At 36.1% G+C, this 24,663-nt stretch overlaps 1 protein-coding gene across 3 annotated transcripts in view; it reads left to right on the top strand.

Moving 5' to 3' along the window:
* Positions 1-24,663, top strand: part of CDK17 (cyclin dependent kinase 17) — a 91,042-nt gene that overhangs the window by 50,663 nt on the left and 15,716 nt on the right. For all 3 annotated transcript variants that reach the window (XM_014248944.2, XM_005519444.3, XM_088054850.1), the window contains 3 exons: positions 151-315; positions 6,324-6,457; positions 22,184-22,309. In XM_014248944.2, the coding sequence (XP_014104419.1) occupies positions 151-315; positions 6,324-6,457; positions 22,184-22,309 (425 nt within the window). The remainder of the gene's footprint in view (positions 1-150; positions 316-6,323; positions 6,458-22,183; positions 22,310-24,663) is intronic.

Raw genomic sequence — 24,663 nt, forward strand, 5'->3', positions numbered from 1 at the left:
GGTCTGCTGTTAGCATGAAAGATAATTTTACCAGACTGGTGATTTCCTGTTTACTAACTCTTTTTTTTTTCTTTCTTTTTTTCTTCTGGCATGTTCCTGACAATCCTCCTTGCTTGTGGCAATGAATATTTTGATCCCTGTGAACTGTAGAGCCTATTGTGAAGAATGGCAGGCCTCCAACGTCTCACAGCATGCACTCATTCCTCCACCAGTACACGGGATCTTTCAAGAAGCCCCCTTTACGGAGACCACACAGCGTCATAGGGGGCAGCCTCGGCTCTTTCATGGCAATGCCCAGAAATGGGAGCAGATTAGGTAATTTTCTACATTGTTTGCTTAAATTAATTTTTTCTGTGAAAAATAATGTTGGTATTGATTCGTAACAAGAGGTACAGATACTCTAATGCTGTAATAAATCTCTGAGCATGCAGTAATTTTTTCTGGAGTTCAAGAAATTTGTTCTTAAGGCACTGAATGTCTCTTCAGATTTTCAGGAAGAAAGCAATTAGAAGAACACACAAAAATCACCCATGATTTTTTTACAAGTTTAAAGTAACAAAATATTCTTTCTTAATACTTTACAAGGAGCCCATGTATCCATCTCAGTTAAGCATTGGCAAGAACTACAATAAATGTAATATGAAAAAACAGAGGATAATCATGCTATATGCAGAATTTTTAAGAGAACTTCTGTATTACTTAAAATATTTTTCAAATTAAGGCCACTCAACTATAATTATCTTTTTGTTGTGGTCCTGAGCTATATTTGCGCTTCCGTGAAGCAAATAAGTTACGAAATTTTTTTTCTGCTTCAAGTAATTTGTCATGTTGCTGCCTCCAGTCACCATTAATGTTTTATCCTGCTTTTATGTTATTTTAAATTACGTTTAATTAATTGATATTGAAAAATGAGAGGAAGTCACAGCTTAATTAGAGTTTCATTATTTTTTCAATCTCCTGCCCTCCTTTAGAAGTGTGATAAACTGATCTTCGAGATAGTCAAACCACTTCTATCCTCCTCTGGTGTAATACCATTCATCACGTTCAAAAACATGTCTTTTTACTGCTTGAATTACCATTCCAACTGATAAAAGACTTACATCTTTTTGAATTTACTCTAGCAGGTGTTGCTATCACACAAGAAAATGGGTTTTAGTGTGCCAGTTTGACTGCTGTATCACTTTCTAATTTCACTCAAGTCCTGTACGCAATATTTGCTTTTTCATTTTTACCAAGCAAAGCTTTAGTTAAGTTGCCAAGAATCTAACAGAGAGTTTAAAAAAAATTGTGTAGTTAGAGAAATCTCTGTGTATTTGAATATGTAGTCTTTATGGATTAATTTTCAAACTAGATATATGTAAACTAAGTACTGGAGCAGCAAAAATGTTTTTTACTACAGAGATGCCTGTACTCTCCAACTTTTGTTTTGCCTTTAACAACAATTTGTAATTTTTTATAAGTAGTATGGAATAGATGTACATACAGAATGTGTCATGGAATCACAGAATGAATGGTTTGGGTTGGAAGGGACCTCAAAGATCATCTCGTTCCAGCCTCCCTGTTGTAGGCAGGAACACCTTCCATTGGGCCTAGTTGGTCTGCATGTCTATGTTAAACGCCTATTTTTGCTTTGGATACAATAATGTCTTTTTTTTAACTCCTTATTTGATTAAAATAAAATCTACTTGTGCATGTTATCTAGCGGTAAAAAACAGGAGTATAAGTACGTACAATCAGAATTTCTCTTTCTGCTCCTTTTTCACATCTTTCTTTCTTTAGTTCCTGCCATATGAGAATGGTTATTACTCATCAGGAAGCTGAGGTTTTCCCTGTTGGGATAATGACATCAGAAACAAAATAGTCAAATATGCTACACTGCATGAGACTTTCCTGTGCTTTCTTCATCCACCCTCTTTACAGTTTTTCCTCTATTTCATAGGCAGAAAAGTGGTGTCAGAAAGATATGCTTTCTGAAATACCACAAAATCATGGCAGGTAAAGGATGGTTGGTAAAGGAAAGCAAATTAAATTGAGACCTGCCACAAGTGCGTCTTCATGCTGCCTGTATTTGAATGAGACTACCATTATAAAAACTGAGAAGCCTAGGAGGGCTTCGGAGTTTCGTTTGTTTTTTGAATATTGAACTTGAGTTACTGCAGTTGTGATAATGTGTAAAACCCCAAGATACTTTAAAAAGAATTTCTGCTTGGAAATGCTCTGTTACCTTCATGTTTTGTAAAATACTGTGTAAGTGAAAAAATTTTGAGCTGTACCTTTTTAAAAATTTCTTAGCAATTTTTAAATTTAGTGTTCGGTTACCAGGATGATTTTAAATAACAGAGGTGATTCTCAGACCAGACTGTGAAGCTACTGAGTGAGGGTTTAGCTGATAGATTTTTTTAGTTCACTTGTATCTGTACAGCTTCTGCAGTCTTGTACCTCTGGAAACATTTAGCTGCTGCAGTCCCTGATGAAGCCAGAGCTAATAAACCTTTTTTGGACCTGAGCTGGCTGAATGCAGAATGAATCCGATTGCCCTTGTTCCCTGCTTATAGTAATGTCACTTCCGAGGAGGCTCCTGGAACGTGCAGAGCTAACTGAAGATGGCCCTGATGGTGAACTGCAGTAACAGCTAGGAGAGAGTTAATCCTGGCTTTTGCCTGTTGTGTTGATATAGTTATGAAGTTTTGTTTCATTGTCATAAATATTATTTGAAAGGAATGATGTTTCCATTCAGCTTTCCTAGCTCAGTAAAGAATGGCAAAGGCAATGTCTCAGTATGGCCTTCCTCAGTTCAAAGTATATTATCACTGAAATTAATTGTGCAATGTAGCCACTTCATAGAAAAAGAAGCTTTGGAAAAGTGCACCTTGGAAGAAATCCGTTATGCAAGTCACATGATTATTTTTGTAATATTTTGAAATAAGGTGGAAAGATCATGCAGTCTGACTTAGTATGAATTAGTGACTTTGATTATGGCTCACTTGGAGGAGTTCTCATTTGCTGCACTATAGGTTCCCTGTATTAATTTCTTCTGTTGTGTGTTCCTCACAGCTGAAATGAGGACAGCCTTTTTCTTTAAATGTACTTCTATAGTTTCCCTGTTATTGTGTAGTCATTTGCATCTAGCTTTTCATTACATGACCATTCTGTATATTTAATAAGATATACAGAGTACTTTAAAATAAACATCTGTGTAAGGGAGTGGCTTGATATTGCAGCGAAAACATTTCAATACATTATTGAATGATTAAAACCTCTGAAGACTATGCAAGCAAGCTTTCATGCAGGTAAACTTGTCTATAGAAAGGCTTAGAGAAATTAGCAAAATATTTGCATGGTTTTCATGATTGCTTATTTAAACATCATTGTGCACCTGTGTAAAAATGATTAAAATGTCTGGGTTAATGCCTTAGTCTGGGGTTTATGCCATTAAAATAATGAATGTAAGGCGCTACTAATGCCTTTTTAATTGAATCAAATAAAAAGATGCGTTTATATCAGATGATAACACGGTCGTTTTTAAAAAGCTTAAAATTATATCTGTTTAGAAAATAATTAAAACATCTGCAAACCCTTATAGATAGGAGCATTTGGGTATTTAGCATATTGGAAATGCATGTGCTTAATAATACAGTTTTGGTTGCTCCAGCCAGTATCTTACATAAAAACCCTCTTGGTTCTGGGTATATAGCTTATCCAGACTTACCAGAATTAATCATATCACAGAGGTATTCAAATCATCATCTTATATAAGTCTAAAATACTTAATTTTTAGACCTGAATGGTATACACCCTCTTTGTCTTCACATTCCTGATTTATTGTCTTCATAAAACAGAATCTCCTCACAACTGCATTATCTGTCCCATATATATAGGTTTGTTTACTAGTTCTTCAAACAGTGCTTATTTGTGTGTTTTTACATAGGTTATCTTCTTAGAAGAAGAATTATCTTTGTCAACTAGAGTGCTCTGTGTAGTTCTGAGCGTTGCATTTCCAATTGTCTTTTTTTACTAGTAATTTCATAATGCAAATGCCTTTGTGAATTAAATGTGAAAAATATGACAGTATCAATCCCATAATTATTTAATTTAAAGTATCAGTCTCTCTGAGAAAGAAACTATGTATTTGCACCATGGCTAAAAATGTAGTACTACTTTAATTTTGTTGGGTTTTATTTTGTGGGATTACTGAGATAGCTGTCCCTTGCCTAGCTGCCATAAAGAAAATAGACTTCGGGTCCAAACCAATGGGCTTGTTCTAACATGAGGTTAAATAGATTGGGGAACAATTGTCAGTAGCTGTTACACTTCATTTTATTAACAGAATCTCAAGAGCTGTAATTGCTAAATTAGATTACATGACTTCTCAGAAAAGTATTTAAAAAGAGAGTTTTTATTTAAGAACCAATATGGTGAGTGTGCTATTATACCAGATATAACAGTGCTGGCATAACAGCTTTGCTGCAAGTGGTGTTTTGAATAATGCTTTTATATTACTAAAATTATTTTCCACAGTTTGTTAGAAATTTTTTTAAAAGATAGTTGTCAAGTCACCACAGAGAATAAGACATTTCTTAGTGACTTAGCAAGAGAGTCACATTTTTTCTGCTTAGCTTCAAAACTAAGGCTGATCTTTAGGAACTGCTTTCTGGAAATCTTTTCCTGTGGTTCAAATTGCCATGCCTTTAGAAGCACTGATGAGTATTTAGCTTGTTTGAAATCGGAAGTTTGCTTATTATATAAGGAGTGCAGGTTAATTTTTTTATTTCTTTTTATTTAGTCCAAATCTGAGCATGACTTGAAGGGAAAATTCTGATTCAGTGTGGATTTTTAGTAGAAATCTAATATAAATCTGCATCACTGCTGGAAAATTTGCTTTGTGTCAGATGTATGCTTTGTTTGTGTTTAATTACAGTATTTTGAGTTAAAATATGTGTTGCTAATAGCTTACAAATTAATCTTTCTTTTTCTGTCCATTCTGTTTTCCATAAAAGGAAATTGTTTGTACTGAGGAAGAATTTATTCCTTTGAAGTGTGCATGATTCTATGTGAGCCAAGCTAGACAAATATTTTAGAAGATGTGCAGATAACGAAACATTGCCCTAATGGCTTTTTTTCCCCCTAGAAAAAATCCAATTTTCTTGCTTGTTGATGGTGGTGAAACTTGCAGTTTCTCTTTTGTTTTTGTGGGGCATTTTTAAGTTGCTGTAATGCTTTGCAAATGTTAAATATTTTAAAGTGTATTGGTGGTAAGGCTGAATTGATCTCTGTGTGTTTTGCTAGTATTAGCATTTATTAGGGATAGAGTTCTGGGATTTTTAGTTGTTCCTCAGGTTATCTTATACCTTGTAGAACATAATGATTAATAGTAAGGATCAGGAGCCAGCAGAGAAACTGGTGTCTTTTGAAGCACTGCATTTAATCTCTGGAGTAATTTTGGAGTTTAGGTATTTCAAAGTTGATGATGAAGCCTTACTCATAGTGAATTTCTTGTATGACCAATCTCCTGTGTGTCCTCTTGCAAATCATTTGGCTCATTATGCTATAATGACACTGCTTTGATTTTCTTTTGTTCACTACACTGTATCTCCAAAGTCTGAAAAAGTCTTTGGTGCTTAAAAGCAATATATCTATGTATATGTATATATAATATACGTAAGCTTGCATGTGCATGAATGTTAAGGATTGTTTAAAAATTAACAGTTTCAGGTGACATGAAGGTGAAGTATCACATAACTCAAGCAGTTAGGTAAATTCCTCCATAAGGTCACAAATTTCATTTAATGGCTCTGACTTCACACATGGGTGCCAGGGGATATTATATTTGAAGCTTCTGTATTTTGTCATTTCTGAAAATACTACTATGCCTCTTGGTAGGACTTTTAAGCTTTCTGAAGATACATTTAGGTTACCAGAATCAGGTCGTCTGCTTTGAAAATGTTAATTATTCTCAGTAATGTTGTATATCCAAGACCACCTAAAAGAGAAGCGGTACTGAGAGCTTTTAGGAACTGAAGCTGGGAGGGGGAGCTGGCTTTTGGGAATTACAGTTGATATTAGAATTGTCTGTCTTTCGTTTTGGAAAACTGAGTTCTGCTGCATTTCAAATAAGTTTGCATAGAATTCCTATAAAATAATCCTGTTCATTTTGTAGTTATTACTGAACCATAAAAAGTATGTATCAAGACTGCCATGGTGAGTCTTTAACTCTGCTGTGTAAATCGATGCACAGTAATCATTCTGTTCTTTTCCCTCTGTACAGAAGAGCTGTTTGATTCATTGCTGTTTAACTAATTTCAATTCTTTGGATTATTTTTAAGATATTGTTCATGAAAATTTGAAAATGGGGTCGGATGGGGAAAGTGACCAAGCTTCTGGAACGTCATCTGATGAAGTTCAGTCTCCCACAGGAGTTTGTCTCAGAAACCGGATACACAGACGAATCTCAATGGAGGTAATTCACTTCTCATATAAGGATCATTTAAATTGTCAAGAGAGTTGGGGGTTGCTTTAATTGTTTGTTGTAACTGGTTGTTTTCTCAATTAACTGTAACCAACCATTCTGCCATATATTTCATGCAGAGAGCATTATTTCAATACTATTTAAATTTGTCTCCATTTGTCACACAGAATGATGGTTATCTTGCACTGTTTATGAGCTGTTAATTTTGAAAATCCAAATACATTTTGAAACTTGAATTTTTAGGAGGAATTTCTTAAGTGTAGCATTGAATAGCTTTCTGTTCCATTGTGTGCAAGCCAGTGAATGTATTCAAGAAGAGACATGGTTTAGACATTTTTTACTTAAAAATGTTTTCTAGTCTGTGCAAAACAAATGCTACAGCAGCAGCGATGGTCCTGACTGCTTCAGCGTTTTCCTCTCTTCCTGTTTTTTTTCATGAGCGGAACTTTACAGGATGGTAAACAAAAGGAGGAAAAGTACCTTATGAATAACTGTGCACATAATTTCCTTTATTTATGAGTCTCATTATGAATACTAGCCACCCTTGTGCTTGCTTTGTTGTCATTTCCCTTGGTGAACTAAAACAGAACACTTCCCTTTTTCTAGACTGTATAAAAGTTACGGTTCAAATGATGTCTTTGTTACAGAAGTGTGTAGAATTTTGTAGTTGCTGTTTTATAGTATACATAGCAATAAGCATAGCTGTAGGATTTTGAATGTTCATTCAAGGCCTCATATCAAATACTGGATTGGGAAACTGATTTGGCTAAGTTACAGTACGGTGTACATGCCCAAACTTTTTTATTTGTGAGGCATTTTGTTATGCTTGGAATTCCAAGACTCCAAGCATGTAGTTGCAGATATCATTTCGAAAGTGTGAATTAGCTGTATTAATTATTTAGATAGTTTCTTGCACCTGGGAGGTTTTATATTCAAATTCTTTAACTTCTATGTTATTTGATCTAAGACCTTTGTTCTCCTGGCTTTGCTTGCTGAAGTTTACTTGGGAGAACAAAGGTGTATTTATTGGTTTATGCAGGATACTTAAATTAAGGAAAAAAATCCATTGTGAAAACCTGCTTATAAGAATGTATGCTGGAGAAACTAAAAATCAAGGAAATTATTTTAAAGGATTATTTACTTTTTGTTCATTGTCTGTTTCTTCTTCATTTTGTAATGCATATTTTGAAGGAGAAAGAAACAAAGAAATTAATGATTCGTAATGAAATTAAGAAACTGAAATGGAAATCTGTCAAGTCTTCCAGAGAGGGCTAAGAACCAATGAAGGATTCTCTTTCGTATTGGAATTCAAGAACTCTGAAAGAAATTAGTAAATACCTCAGGAATAGTAAAAGTCAGGAAATTCCTGTGTAATCTTTCAGAAGGTTTTTGGTTTTTTTCAAATAAAAGCATCTTTTCATTTGCCTCTTTAATTGTAAAACAATTCTAATATTATTGTCTAAGAGGCAACATTGTGATTATATAAAGAGAAAGAAGCAATCTATGTCAAGATGTCAGTTTCTGTTATTTCAGTTTTATTTTGATGGCTGGTGGGGATCTGTTGTCTCTAGACAATTGGGTGGCCTGAGGTGTACTCCCTTTATAGCCATTTAGGATGAGTTATAGCTGTGTGCTATACATCACATGTTGGAGTAAATTAGTACATGTGTGACAGAATATTTTTGCTGTAGTCTGCTGAAGTCATTAGCCCCTGCTGAAATCCATTGTAGAATGTATTTAATTAAACACACATAGTTGGATAACATGATAAAGCAATATTCCTTATTCCTCCTCCCTGAGATAAATGTGCCTGTCACACTGTGGCTGTCTTTTCTTGTGTTTAGTTTGACCAATATTTGCTGTATTTATAGTGTCTTTATACATAATTTCTTGGTTATGTATGTTTGGTTCTTTCCGCTGAATTTACAGAAGTCCTAATTCATTTTGGAGGTAATTAATTAGGTGATGTTGAAACCTTGACATGATCTTTTTTACTTAGAGGAGTTTTGTATTTATAACCAAATTTTTTATCCTCAGCTTGAACTTCCTCTAAAATTCTGAAAATTAGCAACCCACCCATATTTTATTAAATGCTTGCTAAAAAAATGAATACTGTACTCAAAGTGCTAATTAGCAAGGAAAAAAAAAAAAGCAGCATTGTTATTCCTGACATGTTTTGTCCATTAGAATAAACTGATTTTTAGTGCCCATCTCCACTGCAGTTAAATAATGCATAGCTACAAATAAAAGTTGTCAAAGAGCAGACATATTCTCTGCTGCAGAATATATGAAGGATTCTGTTGGGAAATAAAACTTGATCTTTGTAAGATTTTCACATAGAAAAATACAAAATTGGCAGTGGAGAGAGAAATTAAAAATGTGTTTGTTATAGCACAATCTCCATAGCAATAGAAAGCTGAAATTTCATAACCTTAAATTGTCCTTCTTTAGGTAGAAAACCATCATACTGCAGTGTAACCTAAATATGCAACATTTTAAAGAAGAAGTGGTGATAATGCAATGAAAAAGAATCCTGCTCAGCAGTGAGAAGTCTGTTGGGGTGAAAACTTTCCATGCACAGTAGCAGCCATGGAAATGCCAGCTTTCAGTCTGTCATTTCCACCACCCCCATTCCCCCATCAGTTATAATTTAGGCCAGCATGACAGGGAGAAGATAATGTGGTTGCTTCTGAATTCGACAACACTGCAGGTGTGGTTTGAGATCGGGTTTTTTTTAATGATTGTTCCTTGTTATCATGTGCTTAGAAGACAAAGAGAAAATACCAGAGTCTCATTGTGTTGCCTAGATAAAGTTTATTTTGCTTGTAATCCACAGGCTACAAATTGTTGGTAAAGCAGTTACTTTTTCTTTCTCCTTCCGTCCACTCATTCAGGCAGGAGCCATGCTGACAGTAGGTGTGAGCATCTATTGTGTGAAGAGTTTGGCTTCAGACAGCTGTTAGGTTTTAATTAAAATGTCTTCTATTCTCATGCTAATATTAATGATTATTTACTGAGTCAGTAAAATGGTTTATCAAACAAAATGGATGGAATAATTTTTTCAAGTATCAGCGATACAGCTTAAGAATGTCTACACGTATATCACTATTTTAAGTGCAGGTGCTTTTGACATGCAGTGGAAAACACTTCTCCAGATCATGGAACTATAGCTTAAAGCATTTTTAGTTTGATTTTTCTGGAAAATAAGTAATGCATTAATATAAATAAAGAAGTAATGCATTAATATAAATTCATGTTACAAGCTCTAAGTGTTCACTGGGGGCCCTGTGCCCATGCACTGGATAGTTGAGTGCATCATTAAGAGCTGTGGTGGATAAAAAATAAGGAGAAACAGTCTGTGCAAATTGAAACATCTGTTTCCCTTTCCCAGAAGTCCAAGGTCTGTTAGCTGTCTTAGCATGTGAACTGGCGGAGGGCCATAACCCACTGTTCACCAGCCTGTTTCCCAGATATTTTATCCTGAGAAACAGTTCTTATCCATCTGACCATCACATTAGTGACAGAAGTGTGTTCCAGATCAGACTGCTCCTACCACACTGCTATAGGGTATAATTCTCCCCTGGGAGGATTAGCTGTAGGGTTAGTACTTGTAGCTGAACAGAAGGAAATAAGAAGGCTACAAATTGATGCTGTAGGCAGGTGTGTGTTGTGATGATCACCTCCTGGAAGTAAGAATGTAGATGAAAAATAAGTTTTTTGTGAGCTTCACTCTTTACTGGAGTGTAACTGCAGAGGGGGCCTTGACAAACAGTAACTCAACATGCTGTTGGTCCACCTGGACAAGTGTACCTTCTCCTAAGAAAAATACAGAAAATTAAGTGATGTTTCAGCTGATCAAAGTGTTAAGAATTTGTTCATAGGTTACAGATCAGAATGTGGTTCATAGGTCCCCATTCTCGTGTGCATATAAGGGCACTCTCAGCTCCGTTCAATTCGTTAAATGCTTGAACAGCAGACTGGATGCAGTATTGACCCAGGCTTTTGGTCATGGGCAGTACAATATTTTCTTCTACCATTAGTTTTGGAAGCAGGAAGCCACTTTATCCAAGACAGCCAGAGCATTCAGCCCTAAGTATCTTGCCATCCAGGAGGCTTCCTTGTATACCAAGCAAGCATTACTACCTGGGGCCTTCTCTGAGCAAAGTTTCCTCCGTCCCCCTTCCTTCTGTGCTTGACAGCTACAGAACTCTCTCTGCCATATTTACTGAGTGTTGTCTACAACTCCTGAGAAAGTGGTAGCTTTTTTTCTGATTGTCAGTTCTATGAATCTAAGCACATGATCACCTACCAGAAGATTTCAGTTCTAGACAGAAAAAAAAAAATTGAAGCTCTGTACAATGAAGATTTTTTATTTTCAGTGGTCACTATACTATCTCCATTCAGTCACACTGATCTCATTTTTCTCAATCTTTTTCAAGGTTACACTAGAAAATGTGTTATCATTTTTATAAACTCCCACTTTCATGTTTCCATGACCCTTGGTGATTTCAAAAGCCCCCTTCTAAAAACCCAGGTGCATATTCTAAATTGCTAGTATGGTTTTGATTAAGCCGATGGACCTCCTTTTGATATATTTGATTGGCAGACTCATTTCTTCTACAGAACACTGGCGCAACAAAAAGAAAAATAATTTCAGCTTAGGTAACAGATGACTTTAACATGCCTTCTACCAGACTTTTTAAAGGATAACTGCCTTTGTTATCAGCAATTAACACTTTTTTTGCCCTTCTGTTGGGAACCTTTGTCATTCTGGTGCTGAAGTTCTTGCATTCCACTTGAAAACGCTCCTTTAGAAAAGTTACTGCACTAGGCAATGTTCTTTCTGTGAGGATGGAATATATGCTTTCTTGGTTTTGTGTCTTGATGACTTGGATTTCCTTTAAATTTCATTTAGAAGTAGTCTAGTATGACATTGCATGTGTTCAGTCATCTATAAAACACATCTCTTGTAATCACAGAAATGCCTCTGATGAGAAGTCAGAAATGGGGTGCAGTGTCATACCCTGTACTCCAGTCTTTATCCAGGAAGGTCTGATTTCCCATTTTTGTATTCAAGAAGTTGGTTTATTTTTAATTAGCCTTTTTTTTCATGGGACTTACCTTTTGGTAGTTACAGCATTGTTGATGATGTAGATGCTAGCATTAGTAATTAATATTACACAGAACTGTTTCAAATGTCTGAGTTTGTGTTTTTGCAGTGGTGTGTTCTCTTTCTCTTTTTCCTTCCTCTTGACCTCGTTTTTCTTAAAAGCTGATAACCTATGCTACCTTTTTTATTTTAGGGCAGTTTCTCTTGCTGCTGTGTTACAGAAGCTGATGAAAATGTACAGAAATTCGTGTTTGAAAATCAGGAAGGTGTGGTAGTGAGGCAGAGCTTGCTTTATTACCTTCTCTTCTGCCCAGCACCTACCACTGAATCAAAGAGCCATAGATCCTGAATTTCAGCAGGGTTTATATTGAGGCTAATGCTACAGAGTGGTATCTTGATAGGTGGTAATTTAGCAGGCAAACAAAATCAGGCATGATATTTTTATGGTTGTTACTATTTTTCATATTTTTCCTTATATTCTCTAAGTACACTTCCTGACAAGCTTTCTGATGCAATAAAATAATAATAAAAGAAAGCAAAAACAAAAAACAAACAAAAAACCCCCAAAACAAAGGCAAAAAAACAGCCAAAAAAATCAGAAAAAGAATTTTCAAGTGTTTCTGGTATAATCTGTTAAAAGTTCCTTGTGTATTTATATACTTGCTGAAAGGAAAGTTAATGTCTCACATTTGATTTTCATTTCTCCTTTCTCCTATTTTTCAAAACTGGTTTTATGACACATGTATTTGTTTTAGTTTGGTTTCATTGGTTGTGGATAGAAGTTCCTGGAATGCAGTTTGTGAACACTGTGCTGAGCAGTTTAAACCTTTCTCTTTAAAACTAATGGGAGAGATGATGTAAATAAAGTAACAGCCTATGTTTTTTTTGAAAAATGTGTGAAAGAGCAGGTTTTTTTCAGCTAGTTGGTAGCCTAAGCAGCATATCCATCAAATGAAAATTCTCACTAAAAGTATTTTGAGAAAGAAAGTATTCGGAATTCAGATTTTTACCTGCTTAAAAAAATCTATTGGCCTGTAATTCTTATTTCGTGCCTCCAAAAATACTAATTGTTGCAAATACGGCTGAAAAGATGCTTAGCACATTTCCTGAGATTTTCATGGTGCTAAAGTAAATAAAAACAAAGATACCTGCTTGCAATGCTGCTTTCTATGCTTCTAATTTTTATATTATTTATATTTATTTTACATTTTTATTTGAGGGCCATAGCTACTGTAGATATTTGGCAATAACGTTCTTCAACTACTGGCAGTTGAAGTCCTTGCTTTGTTGATTGCTGATAGTAGATGTGCTGGGAAAATGTGACACCTAGTCCCAAACCAGAGATTTAACCCTAGAATTTTTAATTATATGTCACTGATTACACTTGGCTCATTGTCTTTGCCTGGCTTATCAAAATCCAGTCTGACAAACCTTGTTTATGTTGGGCAGGAGGCAGAGAGCATGCACTGTCTGTGGTCAGTGGTGTTTCTTCTGAGTCTGAAATGGCCTCAATCTCATGATCAAATCCCTGAAAGTGCATTCTGTACTCTATCAGTATATTTGGAAAAAAGCCTTTTGATTTAATTGGTTAATGAAATCCACCCTATTTGGGGTAAATTCTGTCCCAAATGCACTCAAAATTGACACTTTCTTAAACTGTGTTGCATTTCAACAGAAGGGCTGAAAACCAGCATGGATATGTGGTGTGAGATCTAGCAGTGATCCTTTGTAGATTGATCTTAAGATTGTATTTTCATTACGGCTGCTAACTGAAGAGGTTCTTTGATGACCCTTTCCTCAAATTTAGCAGAATAGTAATTGAATAATTGTGATTTAATGTTTCAGTAAAACAGTAACATTAACAGCATTCAAGTATAAAGGAAAAATGTAATATTCAGATAAATCACACTGCTAAAAAAAAAAAAAATGCAATTTATGCATCATAATGAAATTATAGCTAAACCTGTCAGTTGTGTGGGGGAATGACAATGGCTATATATATATATAAGGAAGACTGGTATAGATAACTCATCACAGCTGTTAAAATAGTCTTTCTGGTTACAGTAATTGAAGCCTATTTATAAAGGTATTAAAATAGTGTGCTGCAAGGATGCTATAGGTTTCTTTTGGTGCATGCGCATGCTGCTGTTTTTCTTTGAGACCTTGAAGGTCTACAGAGCTGTAACCAAGTAACAATTTTTTACAAATATGTTCTCTGGTTTGCAGTTGGGTTTTATTATATTTACTTTTGCCTCTAGCAGTCTTTGTTCTATATCATAATTTTGTAGAGGATCCAGTTGGCTTCAACTGTGCTGTCATTTGACAAAAATGCACTGAAATTTGATAAGGCAACCTTCAGAAAAAAACCCCACATGGTATCTGATACTAAAATGATACAGTGAGTACATGCTTAAAAGTTGTGTATTAGAATGTTTAAATTCTTACTGGCGCAAGCTAATGTCTTAAAATGAATTTGTTTGCTTTTTGTATCGTGAGGTAGCACATAATACACATTCTTAGTTAAAATATGCAAGGAAAGAATAGTGTAAAAATTTGGTGTGTTTTGGAGGTTCTTTTATAGTAAATGTGTAATGAAGTTGAATTGTGTTGCATAGAGGGTTATATGATGCAGTATTTTAGATGTCATTAGGCATTCTCCAGTGAGGAAAAGCACAGTGACTTACTAGTGAACAGCCTGTGGTTGCAGCTGCGATGTCTCACTGGTGAGAAGGCTAATCCAGACTGATGCTTACACAAGAGCATTTTCATTTGATCTATAGTGGATTGTTTGGGCCATCAGACAGATGTCTGTAGACTCAGAACAATCATTTTCTCTTTGTGAGTCTGTAACAGAATTTCATGGATGGAATTTAGCAGAATCAACTCTGAAATTTAATGGAGAGGTGACGAGCAAGTTGTCTGTTGCCATATTGTAGGTACATACCTTAAATAATGGTTGGTCTAGAAATGTAACTCACCAATAAACAGAATAGCCAAAGCAGTAAGGATTGGTATATAATGATGGTGCTTGTCAGTATAGTTTCTGTCATCCGCTGACAGAGAGCTTCCTACTCCCTGTTGGCTCCGAACTTTGTATCAGTGGATAATTAGTTCCTTTCTCTGGAAGGTGTAGTTATCAGACTTGGTTACACCCAGACCTTTCTCCTCCAAAACCAATGGGAGCATCTGGCCACAGGCAGTGAGATACTGACTTTGGAGATACTCAGCTGTTAGATTTGCTGAATGAAACACTCAGTAAGAGTGAACTTGACGTTTATCAGGGTTTTCCCTTCAAGTTTTTCTGGCAAGAGGCACAAGTCTTCCTTCTCTTGCTGCAGTTGCAGCCTGAAATGGCCTAGCAGTTCAAAGATTAGCAGCAGTGCTTCTAGTCCAGTAGGTATAAGGGAGACTTACTGTTGGAGCAAGAAAGGAGCACTATGTAAATTGACACATTTATTTCAGGTTAAAAATGAAAGTAGTCTGGTTGTAGTTAAAATTGGACTTGGAAGACCTCAACAAATCCTTCCTTGGTGAAGTTTTCCGTTTATGTATTTTTCTGTGTTTAATAGTGTTTTTTCTGTTTCATCATAAGTATTAGTGTTTATTGTCTAAATGTGCTATGTGAGTCAAAGACATAATGATTTGAGTTGACAGAAGACAGACAAAAACGTGAATGTTTCAAGTTGCTTTTTTTTTTATAGTTTTAACATGTAAAGTTCAAACATTGTCTATCCCGAGTTAGAATCATCTTTATCAACCAGTGAAATTTACTGAAGTGTGTAGAGCATCTTCGCCAAAAAAATGGTGAGTTAAGGAAATCTGTAAGTTTTTTTGTTATAATACTTGATTTAAAGTGGAAAACATTTAGTGTTCTTTTCACGAATAAAAATAGGTTTATGCTGTAGAACAATGTACTTTTTTTGACAAGGTTGAAGAGGACTGAAAATTACCTGTTGGTCAGAAGTGAGACTTTCTGAAAAGTGTCACAACGTGGCACTATGTAGTATTAAATGAGTCAAATCAGGCAATTATAAAAGGGAATAGCTGGTAAGTTTGTATTGTGGAAAGAGGAGAAAAGGATATGTAGCTAAGGAAAAAGTTGACAGACAGTTGAAAAGTTGACAGTCTTGTGAATGATTTGCTATGGGTGGCAAGTGAAGAAGCTGATGTTTGCAATAGTATTTTAGGCCATCCAGAAGAGGACCAGAGGTAATGAAATAAGAGTTAGGATTTTTTGTGGTTTACTTATATGCGTGAAAAACAGACAAAGTTTGGGGGCAAGGTTGTATTTTTTTGTTTTGTTTTGTTTTTCATTTAGAAGATAGATTTGGTTATGGAAAGTGTCAAATTCCTCAGCTTACAGAACCTGCAAAATTTTAGCTGGAATTCCTGCCTCCTTTGCTTGTGCCCGAGTGTAAGTAGTCGGTGGGAGACAGAACTTCCACTTCAAGTTACAACAACACAAGTTGGATGTTAACCAGATGAAAGAAAAGGCTGGACAAAGTGTAGCTCTTCTAATAGCATTTGCTGTAGCTGGCATTAGAAATAGATGATAAAGATAAGCACAAGTTAGGGTAGTCTATCTCCATGGAAAACAAAGTGGTATTAGTGTCACAAGTGCTTACATGTTTATCTGCCATGAAGCAGAGTAGGACAAATGTGAAACTCATTTCAGACAAATTATAAAAATAGATGCATTTCTCTGCCAGTAGTAAAGCAAAACTGAGAATAAGCATTGCATATGAGGATAGATAATGTGTTTTTAAGTTGTAGAAGGAGAAGGAAAATGCCACAAGCATTCCAGTTCCCCTAACAAATCAAATGGTGGCTGAGTATGTTCTCCAGAGTATAATCTGGAACTGGATCAAAAAATAGCTCATTAAATAACATACAGTTAGCTGTAGGCATTTGATCATTTAGAGTACCACGTTTATTGAATACTGATATATTTTGTTGCAAGTTAGCCCTAAATATAAGTATAAAATAATTAACTAGAAAACACTATGAATTCACAAAAGCTTTTTCTCACAAAATAGACCTCATTTGGAAAAATAAATCTAAAGTGGTATACAAAAAAAGAATATAGTTTCAATTCTTTAAAAGATTGTTTGTTTTACCTGAAGTACTTTGTTGCCCCTTAAAGCTAAGGTTTTGCATTCCAGTAAACTCTTGCTTCTTAAGAGTTATTCAGGAACGTAGCCAGATTCTCTCTCTCATAGCTGAGGGTCTGTGTACAGCACTTACACACCTGTTACATTAAAAAAAGGATATATAAAATAACATAAGGAGTTGCTCTAGTTTACTGCCTTTAAAAATGCAGAAGATTTATAAAGGGGTGCAAAATTAGTGTTAAAAAAGGACATTTAACTCTGTACTGTTGTTGTACTCTCAAAAATCATAGGGAGAATTCAGTCGCGCCGTTGATTTTACATGTTTCCTTATGACTTCTTTAAACAGCATTGTAGCAAGATATTTTATACTTTGGTTTAATTTTTTTAGTTTTTTCTTTTCTATGGGAAATGCTAACAGGTCACTGTATTCAGTTGGTCATTGAAAGAAGTGTGAACAAAGTTCTCTGTCGAGAAAGTCTCTCATTGCTTCACAGAATTCCACAGAGATTTAAGACAGTTTGAAATTCTTAAAAATCTGTTTCCTACTGTTGCTGGCCTTCCAGGCTGGTGTCACACCAAAACAGCAGCAAGCCATGTGGTTTAGAAGGGAAGGGCAGGTTTTGCTGCTGGTAAAGCAGCAATAGCAGGATTGCAGTGGGATGGCTGCAGGAGCAGCAGAGGGAGCGGAGATGGTGATCGCATCTAATGGGCAGGTCCAGGCTTCCTGCACCAAGGCCAGACTCGCCATAAAGGCTGGTCAGCACCAGCAGGGAAACAGGTTGGTTCTCCTGGGCTTTACAGCTGACCCAGCTGGCCAAAGGGCTAGTCTGTGCCATCTGGCATGGCACTCAGCAAGAAAAGCCGAAGCAAGAGGGAGGAAGGAGGACATTTGTGGCTATGGCATTTGTCTTCCGCTTCTTGAGCCACGTGCATGCGGAAGCCCAGCTTTCCGGGAGGCAGTTGTACACCTGTGTGCTGATAGGAAGCTGTGAATAAGTTCCTTTCCCATTCTGCTTGGGCACACAGCTTTTGCTTTTCCTATTAAACTGCTGTTACCTAAACCCACAAGTCTCCTCACCATCCTTCAGTCTTCTCTGCTTTTTGCGGGAGCAGAGAGTGAGTGTTACACTATGTGAAGATTTGGCTGCCCACAGTGGGAGAACAAGTGTCCTGCTGCCATCAGATGACCAGGCTGCCGGAGTGTCAGCAGACTTGGTCTTGAATACATAAGGCTTAAAATTGGTAGGTGTGTGGTAGGTTCTTGCTTTTCTTTTAACATTATCTCAGTTAAATTAACTGGGTTTTTCAGCTGTGTCAGACTGATGTAATTTTAGTTTCCAGTTTTTCTATTTAGCCACTAGGAAATGTTGCGCTTATTCCTCTCAAGCACATCTAATGAATCCCCTTTCATGTTACTGTATAGCATTTAATTATAATTGCTTGCTTTTCCCAAGAGGTGGTTGCTTCAATTATTGCAAAAACTGAGAGGAATTAAGGTGGTACAGACAAATACAACATAATAATTTCCTTCTTTCAGGTATTTGGGTTTGTATTCTAAATTACTTTCTTCAATTTTGTCTATTGTAAGGAGTTAGGTAAATGAAAATTGTAATACAAAGGAGACTTCTTATATATAATTCTATAATCTTTCAAATATTGGTGTCATAAAAGCCATTTTTGGCTGGTAGGTAACAAATTTTATTATATGGTTTTAAAAAAGGAAGTCTTGGCTTGGTTAGCCAAATAAGCATGAGTTTTGGAAATATTGTACTGTAAATCATTAGGAGGAAAGATCTATAAAGTACCTACTGCAGTTTCCATGAAATCATTATGGTTTTGTCACAGAAAATAACCTTTCTTCAGTTCAAGAAAATTAAGGGGAATAGATACTGCTTTGATCTTATATATAACATGTCAAAAATTAAGGCTTTCAGCACATAATTTTATTTTTTTTTTCTGAGGGGAGAAAAAGAGCAGCTGTCATGAATTGTCTACTACATTACAAATATAGGGAAAGAAATGTTACTAACATCAGGTATTCTAATTCTAAAAAAAAAAAAAATCTCCTTTTCCCTTAGTTTGTGGTGTGTTAATTAGGGTTTTTTTTAAAGAAAGACGTTGCAGGGGATGGAGATGAGGGTTGTTGTTTTATGTAAAAATGAATTACTGTTTTTGGAGGGGTTACCTGAATTCAAACAGATTTTGGCCCTTGCAGCAGTAAGTACTTACACCCACTACTACCTACTGTGAAGCACCAGATGTAAGTTTACAGCTTAAGAACTTGGTTTAGAACTGAGGATGTCACATGAATCTCTGAAGTAAAGTCATGGGGCTTATTGCAAAAATGACGTAGACAGAGGTTTTGAGAATGAAGGAATAGGAATTCTGTAGCAGAATTACATCTACCTCCCATTATCATATTTTCAGTGCCTAAAATATTTTTATCTTGTTTCTGTGGTAGCTGGGCTTCAAAGTAATGGATTCTTCGTACCTGTGTAGAATCTTATAATTGCTTAGTTTCCCTTGCCCTCTATGTGAAAAGGTGTGTGTTTACGCTGGCAGGTGCAGTGCACACTTAATGGCATAGTTTTCAAATTGCCATTGCAACATAAAGGCTGTCTTTGCTTCCTTCTTCTTATCCATCAACTTTGTATGCTCGGGAATGCTTCTTGGACGCTGTGGAGGTGGGTTTGAAGCATCCCTTCAGCTGTGCCAACAATGAGTGCTGTAAGGGGAGAGAACATGCATATTGAGAGCTTTGGGATATAATCTGGTCAGTATTTCCTGAGGCCTTTGACTAGAGGTCCGTAACTTCAGTGTCCCTATAAACATTTTCTGTTAAAATCCCTGTAAACATGGGACAGTGAGAGCACTACAATAGGTTTCTGTGCAGCAAGAGTTAATAGGTAAGAGCAGGAAAAAGCTATTTTGTCACAGAGTTTATAGTATAATGGTGGTATCTGTTGTGTTCAGGAAGTTAAATTGAAAAACTCAGCTCACTGATCGTTTCTTTTGTTCTTTTGGTATTTATCAAATTGTTCTTGAGCCATCAGAAAAAGCAAAAAGCCAGTATATTGGCCCAGTGTTGATCTGGGATTACTTTAGAAAGGGGAGGTAGAAATTGATGCTGATCCTTTTCCTGTCATCCCTGTCTTGTTCCAGTAGGTTCATGGCTTTACTCTGCAGTGAGATATCAAAGCTGCTTTCTTTAAGCCAACAGGGCATGCCTTCCTTTGTGCTCAACTGTTGTAAACAGCTACCAGAATTTCCTGAAAAATGCAGTAAATTATAGGATGAAATAATTTTTTTTCATAATCTGAAACCTTCTTTCGTATGAGAGAAGCATTAGCAGAGCCTGGTGAAAAGAAGGAAAATACTGCAGTAGAAAATACTGTTTTACTCTAGGGAATACTTGTGGTTTCTGTTACAATTTGTCAGTTCTACCATTCTCCCAAAAACCACACAGGCAGTTCTACAATTGCCAGTATTTTAAAAAATTTAAAATATGCAAGTTGAAAAACGAGTTAATAAACTAGAAAGTATACCAGAACAAAGCCATACTTTCTGTTTTCTTTTAATTTAGCTTCAAAATGTTGGTCAAAGCTGCCACTCTGTGAACAGCGCTTTATTTGTTCAAAGTCAATTTAAAAATCCTGTACTAGATAAAAAACAGAGACTGAGTTTTCCAGTTGTGCAAAGAAGCTCATGTTGGGCAGCAAAGTGTAAGCTAACAGACTTTGTGCTCTGTACCTAGGAGGTGTGAGAAGCAGAAGAAGAACAGGAGGATCAGCTGCCAGAAACTAGAGCTTTGCTGGCCTCTCTCCAAAAATGTCTGCCTGTATCGGGTGGCCATAGTGAATAGCATATGTAAATCATCCAGGGGATATATATTAGCACTTCAGTCCTACCTGAGATTCAGATAATTCCCAAATTACATAGGTTTTTCAAAATATATCTCTTTAACTGGTATTTTTGCTTAGCTTTTGTTCCAGATATGTATACAGGTCATGCATATACATGGTTCAAATACACTCTGATCACTGAAAGCTTAGCAAGTTGTTCACCAAGATCTCAAGTCTTGAAAAGTCTGATGATCCAGTTCTTTGTCAGCCTTAAGCCAATTTGGCTGCCGGCTTCTCAGGCTTGCCCTGCTGTGCCTCTCCTGCCCTGCGTTCAGGCTGTGAGCTTGTCTGACCTTACACTGAACCTGTTTGGAACACAAAGCTGGCAGGAAGCTATGCACTTTGCCTGAGAGTTTCTTGATGATTTAACATGCTGGAATAGTTCAAAGCTGCTGCAGACATGAGTAGAAGCACATGGTCAAGCCTGAGGGGAACCAAACAGGGATGTAGCTGCCAACATTTGGGTTAGCTCAGGATGCCCAGCTGGAGGTGATAGGTAAGACAGAAAAGAGTACCTTTGAGAGGGGTTTACCGCCCTCAGGTCAGTATTGATTAAATCTCAGGTCTACCAGCAGAAATCCAGTTACCTCTTGTGCTGGAGAAGAGTGTGAAAACTTCTGGTGCTTCCAGAGATGTCCTCAACGTCAGGGTGGAATTGTACACTTTGATGTTGAGCATGATTCTCTTTACTTGGATAAACTACCTACACTGAAAAACAACTACCGCTGTTTCAGAAATGACTTCCCATTTTTTGTGTGTCTGGCTATGATGTTCTGTTATCTCTTGAGATGGTGACTGGCCTTTTTAAGACAATATTTAATATTTTTGTTTCTTGGCATGTTTGAGATTAAAGCCAAACTGAAAATAAAAACAATAAGAATGTGCATTCACCCCCCAAAAAAAATCTTCTTTTCCCCCTCCCGTTTGGTAAAAAATGAAGTGAATTTGTTTCCCTCTTGTCTTAGAAATGATCTATGTTGTTGTTGGAAAAATTTACTGGGGAAAAACAGAATCTGCTGCGGAGAGAACAGCTTTCATATAATGGCATTTTCATTTTCGAAAGATCCTGTAGTAAAGAGTTAGAGATAAAAGAAATGTAATAATATTTGTAATAGTTGGCTCTAATAATGAAGTAATGAAGTGTTTTTGTGAGACTGGAAAAAATGGACTAAGTTTGTAGCTTTTTGTAGTCGAGAGAAGGAGAGGATGATACATTTTGAATTATGGAAATCTCTTCTTATACTAAAGTAAATGCTATGTGAAAAGAAATGCATTCACAAGCCTCTGAATTCTCAGTTTCTGGTATTCCAGGTCTCTATAAGTGTTCAGGTAAACTCAGTGCATTTATCCACAATGTATTATTTGCATTTTAATATTTCATTCCTCTTGTCAGAGTAATAAGTTTGCACAGGCTGTTATATAAGCAAGTTGAGTTATTTTAAGAAGAGCATATGCTTTTAAAACCATTTCTGTGAGATTATTTTGCATTGTATAAATATTTCAGTTTTATATAGTAACAGTACAGATGCTAAAAATGTTTTAGGAAATTCTGAATTCTACTTTTTCCTTCTCTTTTTAACATTATTTGCTGCAGGATTTGAACAAGCGCTTGTCCCTGCCCGCTGACATCAGGATACCCGATGGGTACCTGGAGAAGCTGCAGATTAACAGCCCGCCCTTTGACCAGCCAATGAGTCGGCGCTCTCGTCGAGCATCCCTAGTAAGTGTAATGCACCTGCCCTTCTCACCAGCCTCTCAGGACTTCACAGTCCATTTCATGCACAGGCCTGTATTCCACAGGTATGGTTCAGCTTCATTTCCACTTGGATTTTTTATTCCTGTGCATCAGCATGTACTTGTCAAAATCCAATGAAGAACTTCACTCTTTGTTTCATTTTCCTTCTGCTGACTTGGTGCTGTCATATTTCTCAGTGGAGGTCTTGACCTATTGAAGTCAGTGGCTAAACTCAACTCCAGAAGTACATACTTAAATCCTTCTGCTTTTTAGAGCAGGGATGATTTGTTTGAGCAAATAGGCCACACAGTCTTAGGTCAGGGCTGGGTCCCCTCGTGATTTAGTAGGAAGGCCCTAAAGCAGCATAATATGAAGGCAGGTCCTCCTCACTGCTCTTGTATTTGATAACAGTTCTTTCTCAGAATTGCTGTGGAGACAATTGTGGGGGTTTTGTGGGGGGTTTTTTCTTTCTTTTTTAAAGCACATGTGATTTCCTAAAAGAATAAAGGAATAAATTCACATACATTTTTGGATTATTGGGTTATTATTTTAAAAAGTAAGTCTTTTCCTTAGAGATGACAGAGGATTCCTATACTGTAATTAGAGTATAAATGCTGGAAAACTTGGATATTTGTACATATAAATTATGCACATCCCTGGAATAATAAAAAAGCAAATATTATTGCCTTATTTTTTTTAAAAAAATGCTAGATTTCAGTAATGGTTTTAGCTGTCAGTGTTCTTTAGTATTGAGGTCTTAAAGAATTACTAGACTGTTACTGATATTCTGGGTAAATTCATTGGTGAGAAATGTCACAGAGGAAAACTGAATAGGTTTATGAAGTACACATTGCTGTTTTCTTGATTTATTTACATGTTTACTGAAAAAGAAATACACAAGTACATATAGTGAAATTGGTTTATTAGCTGTAAAATACCTATTTTTATTCATTATGAATAAAATCTATAACAAAGCAGTGTTTGAGTATTTTTAACCTGCAAGAAAAAAAATTAGTGCACTGGACTAATAAAGCTCAGATCTGCATGCCACCTTTTGCAAAAACAATATTAAAAACAAAGAAAATATTTGAGTGAAGCTCTGGAAGTAATGATAATGTATCAGGCTTAAATACTTGTGCCAGAATTTTGTAGCTCATTCACCTCTTAGTTGCTGCTGTAACACGGAACTGAGGAACAGACTTCCCCAAACCTCTCTTCAGATGTTGGCAAAATACCTTTTCAGTAGAACCTTGCCAGCGGAGTTAAGTATTTGAGGCTTGGGGGAATTTTTCCTGTAAATCTGAATTCCCTTTCTCATTTAATGGTGACCCCTGAGAGCTGCTGAAGTTCTCTTTACCTCTGAGAAGACTGACAGAAAAACAGTGCCCTCTAATGAATGTGGTGTGTGACTGGAATCAGCTTCCTGTCACAAGGTTGTTTTGTTTCGCCTTTTAAAAATGTTTTCATTTTTAGAGGGCTTTCAAGTCCAAAATGAAACCTGCCAGCACTCCTGTGGTATGCAGGCATGCATTTGCTATTTCAAACTAAGCTTTCAAAAAAAAAAAAAAAAACCCAGGGACTTTGTTTTAAATTGTTCTTAAATTGTTATTGAGAGCCTGCTAGCAGAGTCTTACTTATAATAGATGAATACTATGCTCTGCTTCAAAGGCATGTCTTTTCAAGACTTAATAGGAATCAAAGGGAAAAGGCTATAAAAAGTACCAGGTGAGGACTTGTACTTTAGGTTTGGTGTTTTTCTTTGAAATACAAGAAAAAAAATCAGTTTTTACAGTAATTGCATTTCGTGTGTACATGTACAGTATGGTATGCACAGTCACTAGAAGTAAAAGACCATAAATACTGTGCCTCAGTGTTTCTCTGTAAGGCAAGATAGATGCATATTGCAGAAAAACATGAAAGAGTTTAAAAATTATTTTGAACTAAAAATGAAACTGATCTTAGTTTGAGGAATTTAAAGCTTATTTTTTCTTAGGAGTGGTAAGGAACCAAGATATGTACAAAACTTTAAATACATTGTAAAGCAGGTCTTGAAGAATACATGTCTTCTGTATGTAGGAAATATTGTATGATTTATTTTTTTTTAAACAGGTGTTAAGTTTATGAGTCTAATGAAAAACACTGACGTTTCTTAAAATTCAGGCTTTTAAATTCCAGACTGTCTGGTGATAGCAAGACCATGAGTTCTTCTTCATTTTCTCCATAAACTAAACAGCCTGTTTTTTAATTCTGATACCAGCTAATACTCACTTCAAGATATGTTTATTTAACTAGGTCAAAATGCACTTTGGAAATGTAATATTTATTTTGCTAACATGGCA

The sequence above is a fragment of the Pseudopodoces humilis genome, chromosome 5 (assembly GCF_049639895.1).
Source record: "Pseudopodoces humilis isolate 2021_Gansu_Grassland_sample_001 chromosome 5, ASM4963989v1, whole genome shotgun sequence".
NCBI classification, from domain to species: Eukaryota; Metazoa; Chordata; class Aves; order Passeriformes; family Paridae; genus Pseudopodoces; species Pseudopodoces humilis.